The 15,347-nt window shown below is 41.1% G+C and overlaps 1 protein-coding gene across 1 annotated transcript; it reads left to right on the forward strand.

Moving 5' to 3' along the window:
- The first annotated feature begins 8,579 nt into the window (after nucleotides 1-8,579).
- On the forward strand, nucleotides 8,580-9,482 carry LOC119526261 (transmembrane epididymal protein 1A-like). The gene has a single exon (XM_037825222.1). The coding sequence runs from the start codon at nucleotides 8,580-8,582 to the stop codon at nucleotides 9,480-9,482; it is 903 nt and encodes a 300-aa protein (XP_037681150.1).
- The last annotated feature ends 5,865 nt before the right edge of the window (nucleotides 9,483-15,347 follow it).

Raw genomic sequence — 15,347 nt, forward strand, 5'->3', positions numbered from 1 at the left:
GGTAGCCACATGCAAGAGAATGAAATTAGACCCCTACTTCAAAACATACACAAAAATTAACTCAAAATGGATCAACAATCTATATATAGGAGCTAAAACCATAAAACTCTTAGAAGATAACATAGGTGGAAATCTCCAATACCTTAGATTTGTGTTAGATTCTTAAACATGCCACCAAATGCACAAGTAACAAAAGAAACAATAGACAAATTCTACTTCATTAAAATGAAAAACTTTTGTGCATCAAAGGGTATTATCAAAAAAAGTAAAAAAGACAACCTATAGAATGGGAGAAAATAGTTGAAAATCATATATCTGATAAGGGTTTAATATACACCGTGTATAAAGAACTCTTACAACTCAACAACAATAAAAAAATACAAACAACCCAATTAAAAATGGACAAGGGACCTGAATAAACATCTTTCAAAGACAGTATACAAATGGCCAATAAAAACATGAAAAGATACTCAAAATCATTAGCCATTAGGGAAATGCAAATCAAAAAAATAAGATACCAATTCACACCCACTAGGATGTGCATTATTTTTTTTAAAGATGAGAAGACATGACTCCTAGGGTGTAAATCTCCCTGGCAACATGGGACATGACTCTTGGGGATGAGCCTAGACCTGGCATTGTGGGATTGAGAAAGTCTTCTTGAGCAAAAGGGGGGGAAGATAAATGAAACAAAATAAAGTTTCAGTGGCTAAGAGATTTCAAACAGAGTCGAGAGGTCATTCTGGAGGTTATTCTTATGTGTTATATAGATATCCCTTTTTAGTTTTTAGTGTATTGGAATAGTTAGAGGGAAATACCTGTAACTGTTGAACTGCAACCCAGCAGCCTTGTCCTTGAAGATGACTGTATAACTATATAGTTTATATGGTGTGACCATGTGTTCCAGTTTGCTAATGCTGCCAGTATGCAAAATACCAGAAATAGATTGGCTTTTATAAAGGGGGTTTATTTGGTTACAAAGTTACAGTTTTGAGGCCATAAAAGTGTCCAAGCTAAGGCGCCAACCATAGGGTACCTTCACAGAAGAATGGCCTAGGATGTCCAGAAAACCTGTTAGCTCAGAAGGCACGTGGATGGCGTCTGCTTGCTCCCAGGTTGTGTTTCAAAATGGTGTTCTCCAAAATGTTGTTCTTGGGGTGTTTTGTCCTCTCTTAGCTGCAGCTCCTCTTCAAAATGTTACTCTCAGTTTCTCTCTGGTCCTTCTGTCTGTGAATTTCTTTACATGACTCCAGTGTTTCAATTAACACCCACCTTGAATGGGTGGGTAACACTTCCACGGAAATCGTCCAATCAAACATTTCACTCATGGTTGATTGAGTCACAACTCCAAGGAAACACTCAAAGGATTATAATCTAATCAACACTAATACATCTGCCCCCACAGATTGCACCAAATGTAATGGCATCTTGGGGGACATAGTATACCCAAACCAGCACAGCATGCGATTATGAAAACCATGTAGCTCACACTCCTTTTATCCAGTGTATAGACAGAAAAGTAGAAAAACAGGAACAAAAAGTATAATAGGAGGGTATGGGGGGTATGGGATGTTTTGGGAGTTTTTTAAACTTTTATTTTTATTTTTATTTTTATGTTTGGAGTAATGAAAATGTTCAAAAATTGATTGTGACCCCCAAAACCACTGAACTGGGATGTAACAGTCTATTCAACAAATGGGGCTGGGAGAGCTGGATATCCATATCCAAAAGAATGAAAGAGGACCCCTACATCACACCCTACAAAAAAAGTAACTCAAAATGGATGAAAGAACTCAATATATAAGAGGCAGTACCATAAAACTCCTAGAAGATAATGTAGGGAAACATCTTCAAAACCTTGTATTAGGAGGTCACTTCCTAGATGTTACATCCAAAGCACAAGCAACAAAAGAAAACATAGATAAATGGGAACTCCTCAAACTTAAAAGCTTCTGTACCTCAAAGGAATTTGTCAAAAAGGTGAAGAGGCAGCCAACTCAATGGGAAAAAATATTTGGAAACTATGTATCTGACAAAAGACTGATATCTTGCCTATATAACTCAACGACAATAGTACAGTCAGCCCAATTATAAAATGGGCAAAAGATATGAAAAGACAGTTCTCTGAAAAGGAAATACAAATGGTCAAAAAACACATGAAAAAATGTTCAGCTTCACTAGCTATTAGGGAGATGCAAATTAAGACCACAATGAGATAGCATCTCACACTAATTAAATTGTCTGCCGTTAAACAAACAGGACACTACAAATGCTGGAGAGGATGTGGAGAAATTGGAACTCTTATTCATTTTTGGTGGGACTATATAATGTTACAGCCACTCTGGAAAACAGTCTGGAGATTTCTTAGAAAACTAGATATAGAGTTACCCTTCAATCCAGCAGTTGCCCTTCTGGAAGATCTGAAAGCAGTGACACGAACAGATATCTGCACACCAATGTTCATAGCAGCAATATTCACAATTGCCAAGAGATGGAAACAACCCTAATGTCCCTCAACAGATGAGTGGATAAACAAAATGTGGTATATACACATGATGGAATACTACGTGGCAGTCAGAAGGAACTATGTCGTGAAACATATGACAATATAGATGAATCTTGAAGACATAACGCTGAGCGAAATAAGCCAGGCACAAAAAGAGAAATATTGTATGTTACCACCAATGTGAACACTGTGAAAAATGTAATATAAGTGGTTTATATTGTAGAATGTAGGGGACCTAGTGATAGACAGCAAATAGTGAAAGGGGAATGATAACCTAATAAGAACAGATAAATTATGGAAGGTAAACTTAATGTTCTGGGAATGCTCAGGAACAACTATGGTTTGTTCATTTCTGAGGAGTATGGTAGGAACAAGTTCACAGAAATGTAGTTATTTTAGGTTATTTGTTTTTCTTATTTCTTTGTTGGGTTATAGTCTGTCTATTTTCTTGGGGTAGGGTAGGAACATGTTGGAAGCAATGTAGTTATTTTAGGTTATTAGTTTTTTCTTATTCCTTCATTTTGGTTTTGTTTGAAATGTTTTTTAATTGCTTGTTTTTTTAAATTTTTTGATAAAGTTAAAAAAAAACAATGAATGAGTGTGGAAAAAAAGGAAGTGAACAATGGTGGAAGGAGGGGAATGGAATGTTTTGGATATTCTTTTTTATTCTAATTTTTATTTTATTTTTTGGAGTAATGAAAATGTTCAAAGATGGATTGTGGTGATCAATGCATAACTATGAACAACTGATTGTACACTTTGAAGGACTGTAGGTTATGTGAATGTATCTCAATAAAATTGCATAAAAATTGTGGTGATGAATGCACAACTATATGATGATACTGTGAACAACTAATTGTACACTTTGGATGACTGTATGGTATGTGAATACATCTTAATAAAATTGCATTAAAAAAGGTGGGAGGGGAATAAGTATTAGAGAGGATGTGGCAAAATTAGAACATTCCTGCATTGTTGGTGGAAAGGTAAAATGGTACAGCCATTGTGGAAAACAGTATGGTGGTTCCTTAAATATTTAAATATAGAATTACTAAATGACCCAGCAATTCCGCTCTTAGCCACAAAACATCAAAAACAGGGACTCAAACACATACTTGTACACTGATGTTCATTGCAGTATTATTCTCATATACAAAGAGTGTAAACAACCCAAGTGATAATCAACTGATGTTGCTTGCTAGGTATAGAGTGTAAATTTTAGAAATGTTTAAATAATTTTTTTAAAGGGAAATCTATATTTCATGATAGGTAATGATCTCCAAGATGAAGTGAAAAATGCTAAATGCAGAAAAATATGGGGCATATGCTCTAGAATTGGAGACAGGTGTGTTCTTGTCATCATTTCAGAAGGTCTTAAGTTTTCTGCTTATACCTGTCTGTCAAGGATGGTTAGGACCATGGGGCAATAGAGATAGAGGCATGTGATGAAGGGCCCTTGCAGAGATTGTAGTGACTTGCCTTACTTCAGGTACAATATGGCAAGTATCTCTATTTGAATGGTGATATAATTGGATTCTAGCCCATAGCTGAGTGACCATATAATTTATCATTCAGTTTGGTAAAAGCCAAACTCCTCAGACAAATCTAGATTTATGTTGGGGAATGAATCATATCCCCCTAATTCTGGGATGCATATTCTGATTTGGAAGAGAACCCATCTACAGAAAAAGAGACTCAGGGTGGTTGAGTTCTATCCTCAGACATGAGTTACTAGCTTAGTCATAAAGGAAGATTATGTATGACTGAGGTAGAGAGAGTAGGTGCTTCCACCTTGCCAAAAGTTTCCAGAAGAAAAATAAATTGAAATGGGATAGTAAAAAGTACCTGAAATTAATTATATATGTCACAATTGTGCAATGAGATAGAAAGCCCATGTGTTAGAAAATTTTGAAAAGGAAAATTATGAGTTGTGCCAGGAGAAACAAAGCACATATGTCTTTTCAAACCAAGAAATTAGAATATTGTTTTCCATCTCTTGTGAGTCTTGTTTTGGTGAGTCAGTGACAAACCCCAAGGTTTAGTAACCCTTAGTTGAAATAAGATGAAAGTTTGGAACGTGAACAGATGGGATTTCCCTGACCTTGTGCTTATCTCCATGTACTTGCTCTCTGTGTAGCCCTGCCCGATCCCCCAGCCAAACCACTAGCCTTTGCTCTCCTTTATGGTGTATTTCTGCTCTGCAGCAAGAAGAGCTGAAATAATTTGATGATTATGATGATGATGATGATGGTGATGATGAAGCCTCTTCTAAGCAGGAGTTAAATTAAAAGACACTTGCTTTTGGACAGCACCACTAAAATCCCACAACCATTGACTAGTTTTTAGTGTAGTTCTCTAGATGCCATTTCTTACCAAACTTCTATGTCCTCCATGAACCATTCCTTTCATTAAAACTTTAAAATGTATATATCACTGAACATGTCATTCTGTACTGCCCAAATCTGCATGGTCCAATATGGCAGCACAAGCCATACAGTTACTGAGCACTTGCAAGAGCTTGTCTGAACTGAGATATGCTGTAAGTGTAAAACCCATACTGGAGTTTGAAGAGTCAGTATGAAATGAGGAATGTAAAATATTTCATTTATATTTTTTATATTACATGTTGAAATGTTTTGGATATATTGGATTGACTATAATTTCTCATTAAAATGAATTTCACCTGTTTTTTACTTTCTTGAATGTGGTTATTAGAAAATTTAGAATTACATATGTGACATTTTATTTCTATTGAACAGTGATAGTCTAAATAGTTTTCTAATGTATGTGTACAATATGTGTAGAGGACTGAAGGGAGAGATACTGTGTCCTTAACTAAATTGTAAGCTGCTTGAGATAAAGAGCTATATCATATATTTCTTTATATGCCATGTGGCACTCAGCAGGATCCACAGCAGTTAATAAATTCATGATTACTGAGCTCCAGGAAACCTTCTTGCTTACTTTGGTATTTCATGATGCCAGACAAATGGCTGTACCTGGGGTCTCTTAGAATGTGGGCTGGGCTGGGGGGCAGGGGTCTCGCCGTGCAGCCAGGCCACAAAGGGACGCTAAGTGCTCCATTGGTCAAGCTGGGCTTTCCTCATAAAACAGTTTTCCAGGTACTCAGTGTCCACAGACTCTGGAGCTGTCTGGCAGTTCTGCTAATCATTCATAACCTTTGGCTTCTTTCTTTATTTTTGTGGTCAGTGTCTGGTTTGGGCTGGACAAATCCTATTATCAAAGTCCTGGGATCAGGATGCTCATGTTTTAGTGACCAGCATGTTGCCTTGATGTCTGGCCAAAGCGGGGGTTTGCCCATCCCCAATGGGACCTTAAGTGGGGCTGTGTACGTGCCACTTTCAACCTTGCATTGCCATTGGGCCAGGGCTGGCATTCTGCCCTCCTCCTCTGACCCTGGCACTCTGTTCACAGCTGGGAAAATGAATATGGGAGCTAGAGTAAGCTCTGCTGCCCTCACCTTAACTGGGCCACAGTCCTAAAGTCCTGGGAACAACATGAAGAGTAAACAAATGCAGTCCCACTCGAGTCCTGCAGACCATATGTTCTTCAGCCCTGACGTGCTGACACTTAGAGAAATGATGGACCCTATGCTTCTCCCAAGCAAAGCTAAAAAAGGGAGTCCCTGGGGTTCTCTCTTCCCTGATTCACTTAAGAAAAGTGTCACTCTTGGATCTGCCTTTTGAATCTCCTCCCTGCGAGCCTTCGGCTCTACAGTGCTTTCCAAGTGTTTTGGAAATTCGCCAAGAGGGAGAAGGGGACAGGAGATAAACATGCTTACTTCTGTGCAACAACATCCATGCCCTTTTAGTTTCAATTGAGAGAAAATTAAGTCTAACACTTTTTAAGGTATGGCTATGATAGACAGTCTAGAGAAACTGGAAATAGAATCCAGATTTCCTGACTTCCAGTCAATGCGTTTCCCACTTCCTCATGACACCTTCTTAAAACAGTGTCTCTGCACCTCACTGGTAACAACGTTCACCTCCAGGTTGGAGTATTACAGGTGATTTTTAACATTCTTCTTTTTGCTTATATATCTACCTAATTTTTCTACAATGACTATACATTAATTGAAGAAAAACACCCAAAATTAAAAATTTTAATTAAATAAGCAAAATGTATTCATTCAGAAAGTAGAATTAAGTGCCCCCCACCATGCCTTCACACTCAAATCGCCACTCCCACCAGCTCTCTCAGCAAGAAGCAATCTGAATTACTGCCATCGTCAAGTGCAGTTCCATTTTGGGGGCATTAAATGGGCTTGGGAAAGAGTGGACATCTGGATGAGAGTGAGGGCTCAGAGGCAGTGCAGTGAAGGGTAAGCTTTCCTTCTGCCCACTGGGGGGGCTTTTGGCCTACAGGTGCTGCCTCTCTGCCCCCAAGAGATTGCATGTAAGGCCAGGTGATTATACAGAAAACCTGAAGTCAGCCCCGTTCGTGTTCAGTAATGAAATTTCTCTCCTTTCAGCATACCTGTCACCCCTAGAAAAAACCCAATTCTCTATACCCTCTACGGTGAACCTAGAACCACTGTGTACCCAGGGTATAACTTGTTCTCCACCATTCCCTCTGCCTTTTACTCGGCTGGTTGTCACCCAATACCTAGGAGTCTGTCTTCCTAGGCGCATTAGACACTAGTCAAGTAATAATTGATAAACAAAGCTGAAGGGCTACTTCACATTAAAATGTAAATGGTCTCCAGCTCACTGGAGTTACTCTTCTCAGTGGTATCTGCCTTGTAACCAGGACTACATTTGATTCATTACATAGCTGGAGATGGAACATGGAAGCAAAGCAATACGGAGTGAGTGATAAGGAATAAGGAATTCTTCTAGACATCAGACCTTTCCCATTTGAGGTCGCTGATAAAGCCTGCTGCCCCTACTGCTGTGGAGCCTCAGAGGTCATTTCAGGTCAACGTGGCAGCGGTCAGGAAGAAATGCTTTTCATGAAGTGGGGAAGAGTAAGGACAAAGTAGAACCTACGAGGACAAACTGGAGCCCGTGCCTGTCTTATGCTACCTCAAACTTCAATGGCGGGGAACCTGCAGAAGATACTGCTGTCCCTCCCACTAAGAGAGGCTAGGGGAGCTGCAGGCCTGGCTGCTGCCCACGCCAAGGAAGTGAACCCGCAGATCAGCAGTAGCATGCACGGAACTGCCATGGCACCTGGAGTACTACATCAACCTAAGCGTGTACTTAGGCCACTGTTTCCCTTCAAGCTTCAGATTCACATGCAAACTTCTCTTGTGGCCAACCCCAACTTGGAAGCATATAAAGAAGGGAATTCAGGTCCAAGCTTAGTCAGGTTGACACACTATAAAACCACCACACCCCTAAAGCCATTCTCCAAAAATGGCTTCTCAGATCCATCTTCTGAGCAGTGGAGATTTTGAAGGGGCTGGGGAATGAGGGGGAAAAGGTGAGGGGAACTTTGTTGCAGTCTTCTAAATGGTCTGTCACAGAACAGAAAAGCCAATAGGTGTTAAGTAAGTATCATAAGGGCAAATACCAAAATTTTTATAAACATGTGTGTCCAGAAAGAAAACATTTGACTTTATCATGGGAACAGTTAGATATGAGAAGTATTGATGGATAATGAAGGGTTTGTGAGTGCCCCCCGCTTTCTCTGGATACCATGGCATTTCCCACCCCCACCCCATGTCCCTCTCCCCTTCTCCTCCGAGCACTGGGCAGGACAAGTGAAAGGAAGCCACGGAAGAGAGGAACAGATGTGCCTGGAGGTAGCCTCGAGGGCCGTAGAGTGCAGCCCCCTGAGAGCACACATTCGCCTGCTTCCTTCCTTGGCAAAAGCCGGTTAATTCACAGTGTACCAGAATGGAATGGAACAATGAGGCCATGTACCACCAAAAGTGTAGGCTTGTCTCAAGAACCATTTCCTCTCTGTGGGGGAGCAGTGGGTGAGGTGAGATGATAAAAATAGGTGGAAGGCAGTTCTTTCCAAAGTCCAGAACTTGAAGTGGCCCCAGAAGGTGAGGTGGTGCCCGAGTTTTGCTTGTCTCTCCTTCATTAGACAGACTTGTGGTTCAATGGGAAATTTTATTGGTCATGTGTACCCAGGGCTCTTTCTTGTCTTATATGGACTGTATCAGGCAATAGTGGTCTCCAAAGCCTTGATATTCAATGACTCTCTCCTGCATCCGTCATGCCCTCCCAGGAATAAGGGCAGATGGGCCTGGCTGTGGAAAATATCCTATGGAGGTTTGGTGAAGTTGGTGACTGGCTCCCTCTTGATAGCTTATGAGAACAACTGCATTAAAGGAGGGTTGGTCCTGATGGACGACGACTTTCCACCGAGGTTTATGTATCCCAAAGAGTGGCAGCACCTCACCATGTTCATCCTCCTCACCCTCAATGGCTGTGTGGACCTCGTGAGCAAGAACTTGCTGCCTCAGAGATGTGTGGTCCTGGAGCTAGGCATCCGGATCCTGACCTTCTACGTGCTCCTGCTGCTCTTGGCGTCACATACTCAGGGGACCGCAGGGGTGGAGCTGCAGGTTCATTCTCTGCTCATCTTGGTGGTGTTCCTGCTGATGCTGGTGTTGACCGCAGAACTGTGGGCTCCTGACATGCCTCACTTCTGGCTGATCGAGACCTTTCTGTTTCTGACAATGGGCTCCTGGCTGATGCAGGCAGGCTTTATTCTATACAGACCGATCTCCAGTTACCCATGGCAGGATGATGACATTAATGATGTCATGTTTGTCGCTACCTTCTTTTGCTGGCACGTGATGATCAATGCCTCATGCCTGTTGGGAATCTATGGTTTCTCCTCCTTCTGGTATCGTTTCTGTCCCAGCTTGAAGCTGATGAGGTACAAAGAAGCTCCATATCCCGTGAGCACCGCAGAGCCCCTCTACAAGTTGCTGCGGGAAGTGGAGCCGTCTGAGAAAGATGACCAGCCTCTCCTCCTTTCAAAGGGCTCACCTTGAGGCAGGGCCAGGCATGCCTGGCACAGAGCCCACCTGTCTTTCCCCTGTGGGTTTTCACAGCATTGTGCATTGTACCCTCTTTTGTCCCCAGTGAAGGTCACGGCCCTGAAGGAGAGAAGGTGATCCCCATCTGCTGTTGCATCCCCTGTCCCTGAGCCTCTAGTTGCTGAGGAGATGGGGAGAAAGGAATCTGAGAAAGTGATTCCGACATGATTCTTTTTGGGGGGAAGGCAAGGAGGATGAGGACTGTAGAGCAGTATGCAAGAAAAACCACAGTGGGAAGAGAATGCAATGGAAGAGAGGCCCAGGAAGGGAGGAAAGCAGCAGTCATGCCCTCACCAGCTGCTTCGCCAGGCTCAAGTGTTTGTCTTTTACCTGAGGGAAAAATGATTCCTCACAATTAAAATTTGGAATTATTCAAGTGTCATTCTGACAAGGAAAAACTGATACTCTTTAAAGTGGTACCAACATGTGGAAGTAGCATAAACAGAATTTATAATCGATTTACACAACCCTCTAGGTTGATGTTATGTTCTTTTTGCCTTTTTGTTCCCCCAACTTAGAAGGATGAGCTTCATTTTTAATTTTACAGATAAAGCAAGGCTTTATTAATACTTTAATATAATATTTCAAATTTTTATTATTTCAAATTGTCATAGAATTGAAACGACTGGTATCTTCCAACTTCCTATCTCATTACTCTCCTACTCTTGCCAAAGCTTACTTATTTCATCACCATTACCCTTATACATGTAACTTATTAGCTCCTACCCTTGGGTCTTTGCAAATTTCACTCTCTTGTATCTCACAAAAAGCCACCCAGCAATCATATTTTTTACCAGGTTATATGGTTCCCAGTATAAAACCCATCCCCACCCTCATCCCACTGAATACCTCTAACGAGTCCTTCTTCATGAACTCCTTTGCTCCGGAAATCTTAGGCACCCACACTAAATCTGCCTCGTTGTTTTTCCTATACAGTTGATACGCTATGGTTTTCCCTGTTCCTTCCTCAAATCATTTCCCGTGGGGAGGTTTTCCATCACCAACTAAAGTGTAGGCCCTTTAAATGAAGGGACCTTGCCATATCCACGTTACCTACTTTCCTGTGTATGCTCCAACTATGTAACACAGTCGATGCTTAATAACGGCTTATTTGCTTACAGACTCTCCCCCTACCCTTGTTCCTTCAAAATATGGAGCCCAACATCCCCCCTGGACAGGTCCTGTTGGACACTATGGGAGATACCACCAGTCCCAAAGCCTGAGTCATCACCTCCTCATTCTTGGTTATAATAAAATCCACTAGCCTGTTCCTGAATTGTTTACTGTTATTTTTTAAATCCCCACAAGCATTCTATAAGGAGCCTCCAATGCTGAGGTCCCACAGGTTGACTTGCCCAGACTCTGAGCAGGTGCAAGCCGAGTCAGGAAAGTAAGCCAGGTGAGTCTGACTCAAGCCAGGGGCCATGTCCTCTGGGCCAAGGACTGAGGGGGGAGAAGGGAGAGATCCTAATGAAGTAGCTGAAAACAGAAAAAAGGTCAGCTAGAAGGCCTGGCTGGAGCCAGCAGCAGTGTGAATACTCTTGGTTATGCCACACCTTCTGCCCCAGGCTCCCCTGGGAGGGAGAGGCTGATGGGTTGTCTTAACTTTCTGGGCTCAGATCCTAATGAGGATGGGGGTAAGACTTGTTTGTGACCAAGTTTTCTAATCCTTCCTCTTAGTTCCTCTTGGTTCCTTAGTTCCTTTCCTCTTAGTTCCTTAGAATCTTTAAAATTACCTTTCTTCGAGGTCCTCTTTGTCTCATCTCTTATGATAGTTGATGAGAAAACACAAACACGGTTAGCTGCCCATTTCCAGTCATTCAGGGCCTGGTTTTATAATGATAAACAAACCTCTTGTAATCAGTTGATACTCCCAATATAAAAACATCTCTTAAATATCCAGTCTGTGTAACAAACTCGCATGTTATCTAGAAACTTCACTAACCACTACGCATTTTCAACAAATGCATATGATGAATATGGTGGAATTTTAATTACTTGGAGAGAGAGAGTGGTGATAATTTGGAGCTGGAGGATCTCCCTATATACCTTAACTTACTATACTTGAGATATAACAGAAACGCCCTTCCCTTGAAGGCCAGTCAAAAAAAAAAAAAAAAAAAAAACCCAACACTTAGGCTTTGGGGGAGAAGTTTGTAATTCTCAAAAGATTCCACCAGAGGGCGCTACCTTCATATACCCTAACCAAGTCTCTAGCTCTTTCAACTCCAGTAAACAAGTCTCAGAACAAGGGGTTTAAAAATCAGTGGGGGAGGGGGAAAGGAGGAAGGCAGGAAAAAAAAAACAGAGCCAAATTAAGTATTGCCCAAGCATCCAGAAAACATAACCGGGAACTGTTTTTTTCCCATTAAAATTTGGCATGTGAATGTGAAATAAACAGGGATTCAAATCAACAAATGGGGTGGGGAAGGGAGAAGGGAGGAAGGGCTTTGGATCTAGTTGAGAATGTCTTTGGTAAAAATGCCAACTAAGGGACATTCTCCTATTCGAATAATTTTTTGATCACTGTGCTAAATATCCTAAACTTTTAAATAAGCCTCTGTAACATTCCAATCAATCTAGGGAACAAAGATAGATCTGTATATACATTGAGAATAAAGAACAAAATGTGAACAAAATGTATCTCTGAAATTCTCTGATTCACAAAACAGTGAAACTAGGGACAGATTGTTAGATATACAAAATGATCTCCAAAATTCCTTCAAAGAGAGCTTGCTATACAGTAGTTTTTCCAGTAATCCAGAATATTCACAAAGAAAATATATACGGAATGACCACTACATGTAAGGCATTGGATACGCTGCAATGTAGGATTCAGGGTTAACTGATTTATCCCTGCACATTGTACTTTCCTCAGTAGGAACAACAGGAATCCCAACATTTTCAAGGTTGCCCCGGAACACATCACCCACAGTCCAAGAAGACTGAATGGAAGGAATAGAAAAGGGCTCTGAAAGGGTTTATATGTTGGAAGCACATTAGGGTGTGAAATATGGCACTAATGTGACTTAAGCAGTTTACGTGTTCTCCAGGCCTGTTTCCTCCTCTTTAAGATAGGATGATGTTAAGATCCAATTCAAGAATTGTGCGGCTTTAATTTTCTCAGTAGGACTTATTTTCCCCTGTTGTTTGCAGAGGTGAAGTTGATTCTTCCCAACTCTCCAACAAGTTTCCCATTAGGGAAGAGATTTGGGGGAGGGCTCAAGCAGACCCAAACCATCAGCCATAATGTGGTTTGGGAAATGGAGTTTCCTTATATTTGAATGATTTCAACAGGTGCTCAATGAAATCCTTCATTAGGACTAAAGAGACATGCTGAGACTTGAACTTCTAATTTCCTTTCCTGAGCTTAAGGACATAAACAATCAGACAGGATTTTATAAAGAGAAATTCCTCTGCGCCCAGGGTTAGGTATTGAACTGAGGTATAACCTCAATTGGTTAGACCTGGTCTTTTCTTCTTTTAATCTTGTGTCCAGTGTAGTGACATCTGGAAGCTTAGGCCACCTGCAGCTTCTCCCAGAAATATGGTTTAAGAGTAATGGCATCAACTTCCAGACTTGGTTTTTTTTCCAACTGTTTTGTTTTGTCTTAAGATTATACTTTGGTCTATCCTTTTGGAAAGAATTGGCAATGGTGTTTATTAAAAAACAAAACAGAAGAGTTTACAATTCTGGGTTGGTTTTCCAGAGTGTTCCTCAACCCTGAGTCTCAGCCGGGTCTCCTTAGCCCTACTGCAGTTTCATTGAACACATGTTGAAATCATTCAAATACAGGGAAAACTCCCCCCAAATTATTTGAGTTCCATCCCGAATCTTGTCTCTAATGATGAATGAGTCCAAAGCCCAGGGAAGTCACGTTCAGATCACTAGCTTCAGGGGGCTTCAGACCTGCCAAGTAAGAATAGGTCATTTGAATAAAAGAAAGAGGTTGAGGGAGAAATCAACCTTTCCTCCATTCAAGAGAAGGCCTTCTTTTCAAGCAGCAGAGTAACACTGAAAAATCATTTTAATCCCTAGTCATTTCTGCAGATTTGGAACAAAATCTTTCCTGTAATGCTGCGCTCCCACTCCACCCACCCATGGACCAAAGCTACTCTACTCTAAGAGAGAGACATGACTTCAAAGCACATGGAAGAGAACCCCGTCAGCTTTTATACTGTGTACCAAGAGAGAAAAGTTCAAGGGTTCAAGCACGCTGATGTGCTTTTTATGGAGGGGGAGAGAAATGGGGGTGGTTAGCAATTTAGGGAAGGAGGATACTGAGAACAAAGGGCAGCAGACACAGCAAAATCAATCCAAATGCAACAGGCCGTTCCAGTTTCAACTTCTCTGAATGCACAGTCTGGGTTCCTGGGGGCAGTTAAAGGACTTTCTTCTGCTTTTTCTTCCCTCATCCACTCTTAAGCCTCCCTGGGACTCATTTGGGCCCTAATACGGTTGGTTTAAGTAAGTGTGGGGTACGCCAAGGAGGACAAGGCCTCTTGTTCACTCCTGAAAGAATGAGAGCCCATGCATTATGTTCCTAACCCTCACAAGGCATGCCCCTGGTCACATGAATGGATCAAAGCAAATCCACTTCCATTCCCGGAAAAGCAGCTCAAAGCACATGTTCTCTTGACGGTGCCGCTGTCACTACTGTGGGGTCAACAAACATCATTTATTGAACACTCACTTTGAATACCGACAGGGGATATGAAAATGAATAAGCTGCTCAAGGAGGATACCTAACAAGGGAAGCAGGCACTTGCCCAGCAAAATATACCAGAAGCTGCATTTGCTCCTTAGTAGTCTATTCTCTATTACTGCCATCCCCACTGCAGGGGCTGGTGGTGATGAATGCAGTAGAGCTTTGGCAGTTTGGCATTTGGAAATTAATATCTTTTAAATTAAGAACATCACCTTTCCCCTCTACCCCCAGCCATTAAAATTCAAGGCTTTACAGAAAGCAATGGAATGAAGGCAGCTTACTCTGCTTCCAGGTCTAAGCCTTTCATAAAACTGATAGTGAAGCATTACACTGAGTCAGAACATTGTTTTGGGTGGGTATTAATTGAATGGCCGTTACAGGGAAAGAAAGAATTTAATCTCTTCAGATTATCCTGGGCCTATAATAGTTATAATTACGGCTTTCTAAACATTTATTGTTTCCCAGGTACTATTCTAATGACTTGCGTATGTTATCACAGTTAATCCTTACAATATCCCTATTAAATAGCTGTTATTCTCCCTATTTTATAGGCAAGAAAACTGAGGGTTAGTAAGGCTAAATAACTTGGCCAGCACAAAGCTGCTAAGAGGTAAAGCCCAGATTTGAACCTAGGTTTGTCTGACCCTGAACCCAGCCTTTAACCAATGCACTATAATGCAGTACTAAAATTCAACATGGAATCCCTTACATTTGTAAGACACTGTACCCAGTTCAGAGTATCGCCAGTCGGAAACACACCAACAGCCTTTGTTGGATATGAATGCTACATTTGTCATTTAAAAGCACCATGGTATTTAGATACACTCTTAAAGGAAAGGGATGTTGACCAAAGAACCAGGTTATGTTTGTGGTCACCAGCAACATTTCTTTTCTATATTTGTGGTACAAAAAATAACACAAAGAACAAACTTCTTCATTTCCTCTTCCAAAGGCAATGAAGCATGAATTCTTGGTCTTCAAACAGAAAAATCTCAATTTCAAGTCAATAAAGGCTAAACCATCAGGTGGATTTGGGGCAATAAAAATAGAATAATCAAGTAATAGGAACTGGTAGCAATGCCAACAAAATATTATTTTTTATAGTTTATGA

This window comes from Choloepus didactylus, chromosome 2, assembly GCF_015220235.1.
Source record: "Choloepus didactylus isolate mChoDid1 chromosome 2, mChoDid1.pri, whole genome shotgun sequence".
In the NCBI taxonomy this organism is placed as follows: Eukaryota; Metazoa; Chordata; class Mammalia; order Pilosa; family Megalonychidae; genus Choloepus; species Choloepus didactylus.

Bases quoted from the DNA above. Each gene is read 5' to 3' on its own strand.
- LOC119526261 (XM_037825222.1), top strand. From the start codon at position 8,580: ATGGGAAATTTTATTGGTCATGTGTACCCAGGGCTCTTTCTTGTCTTA.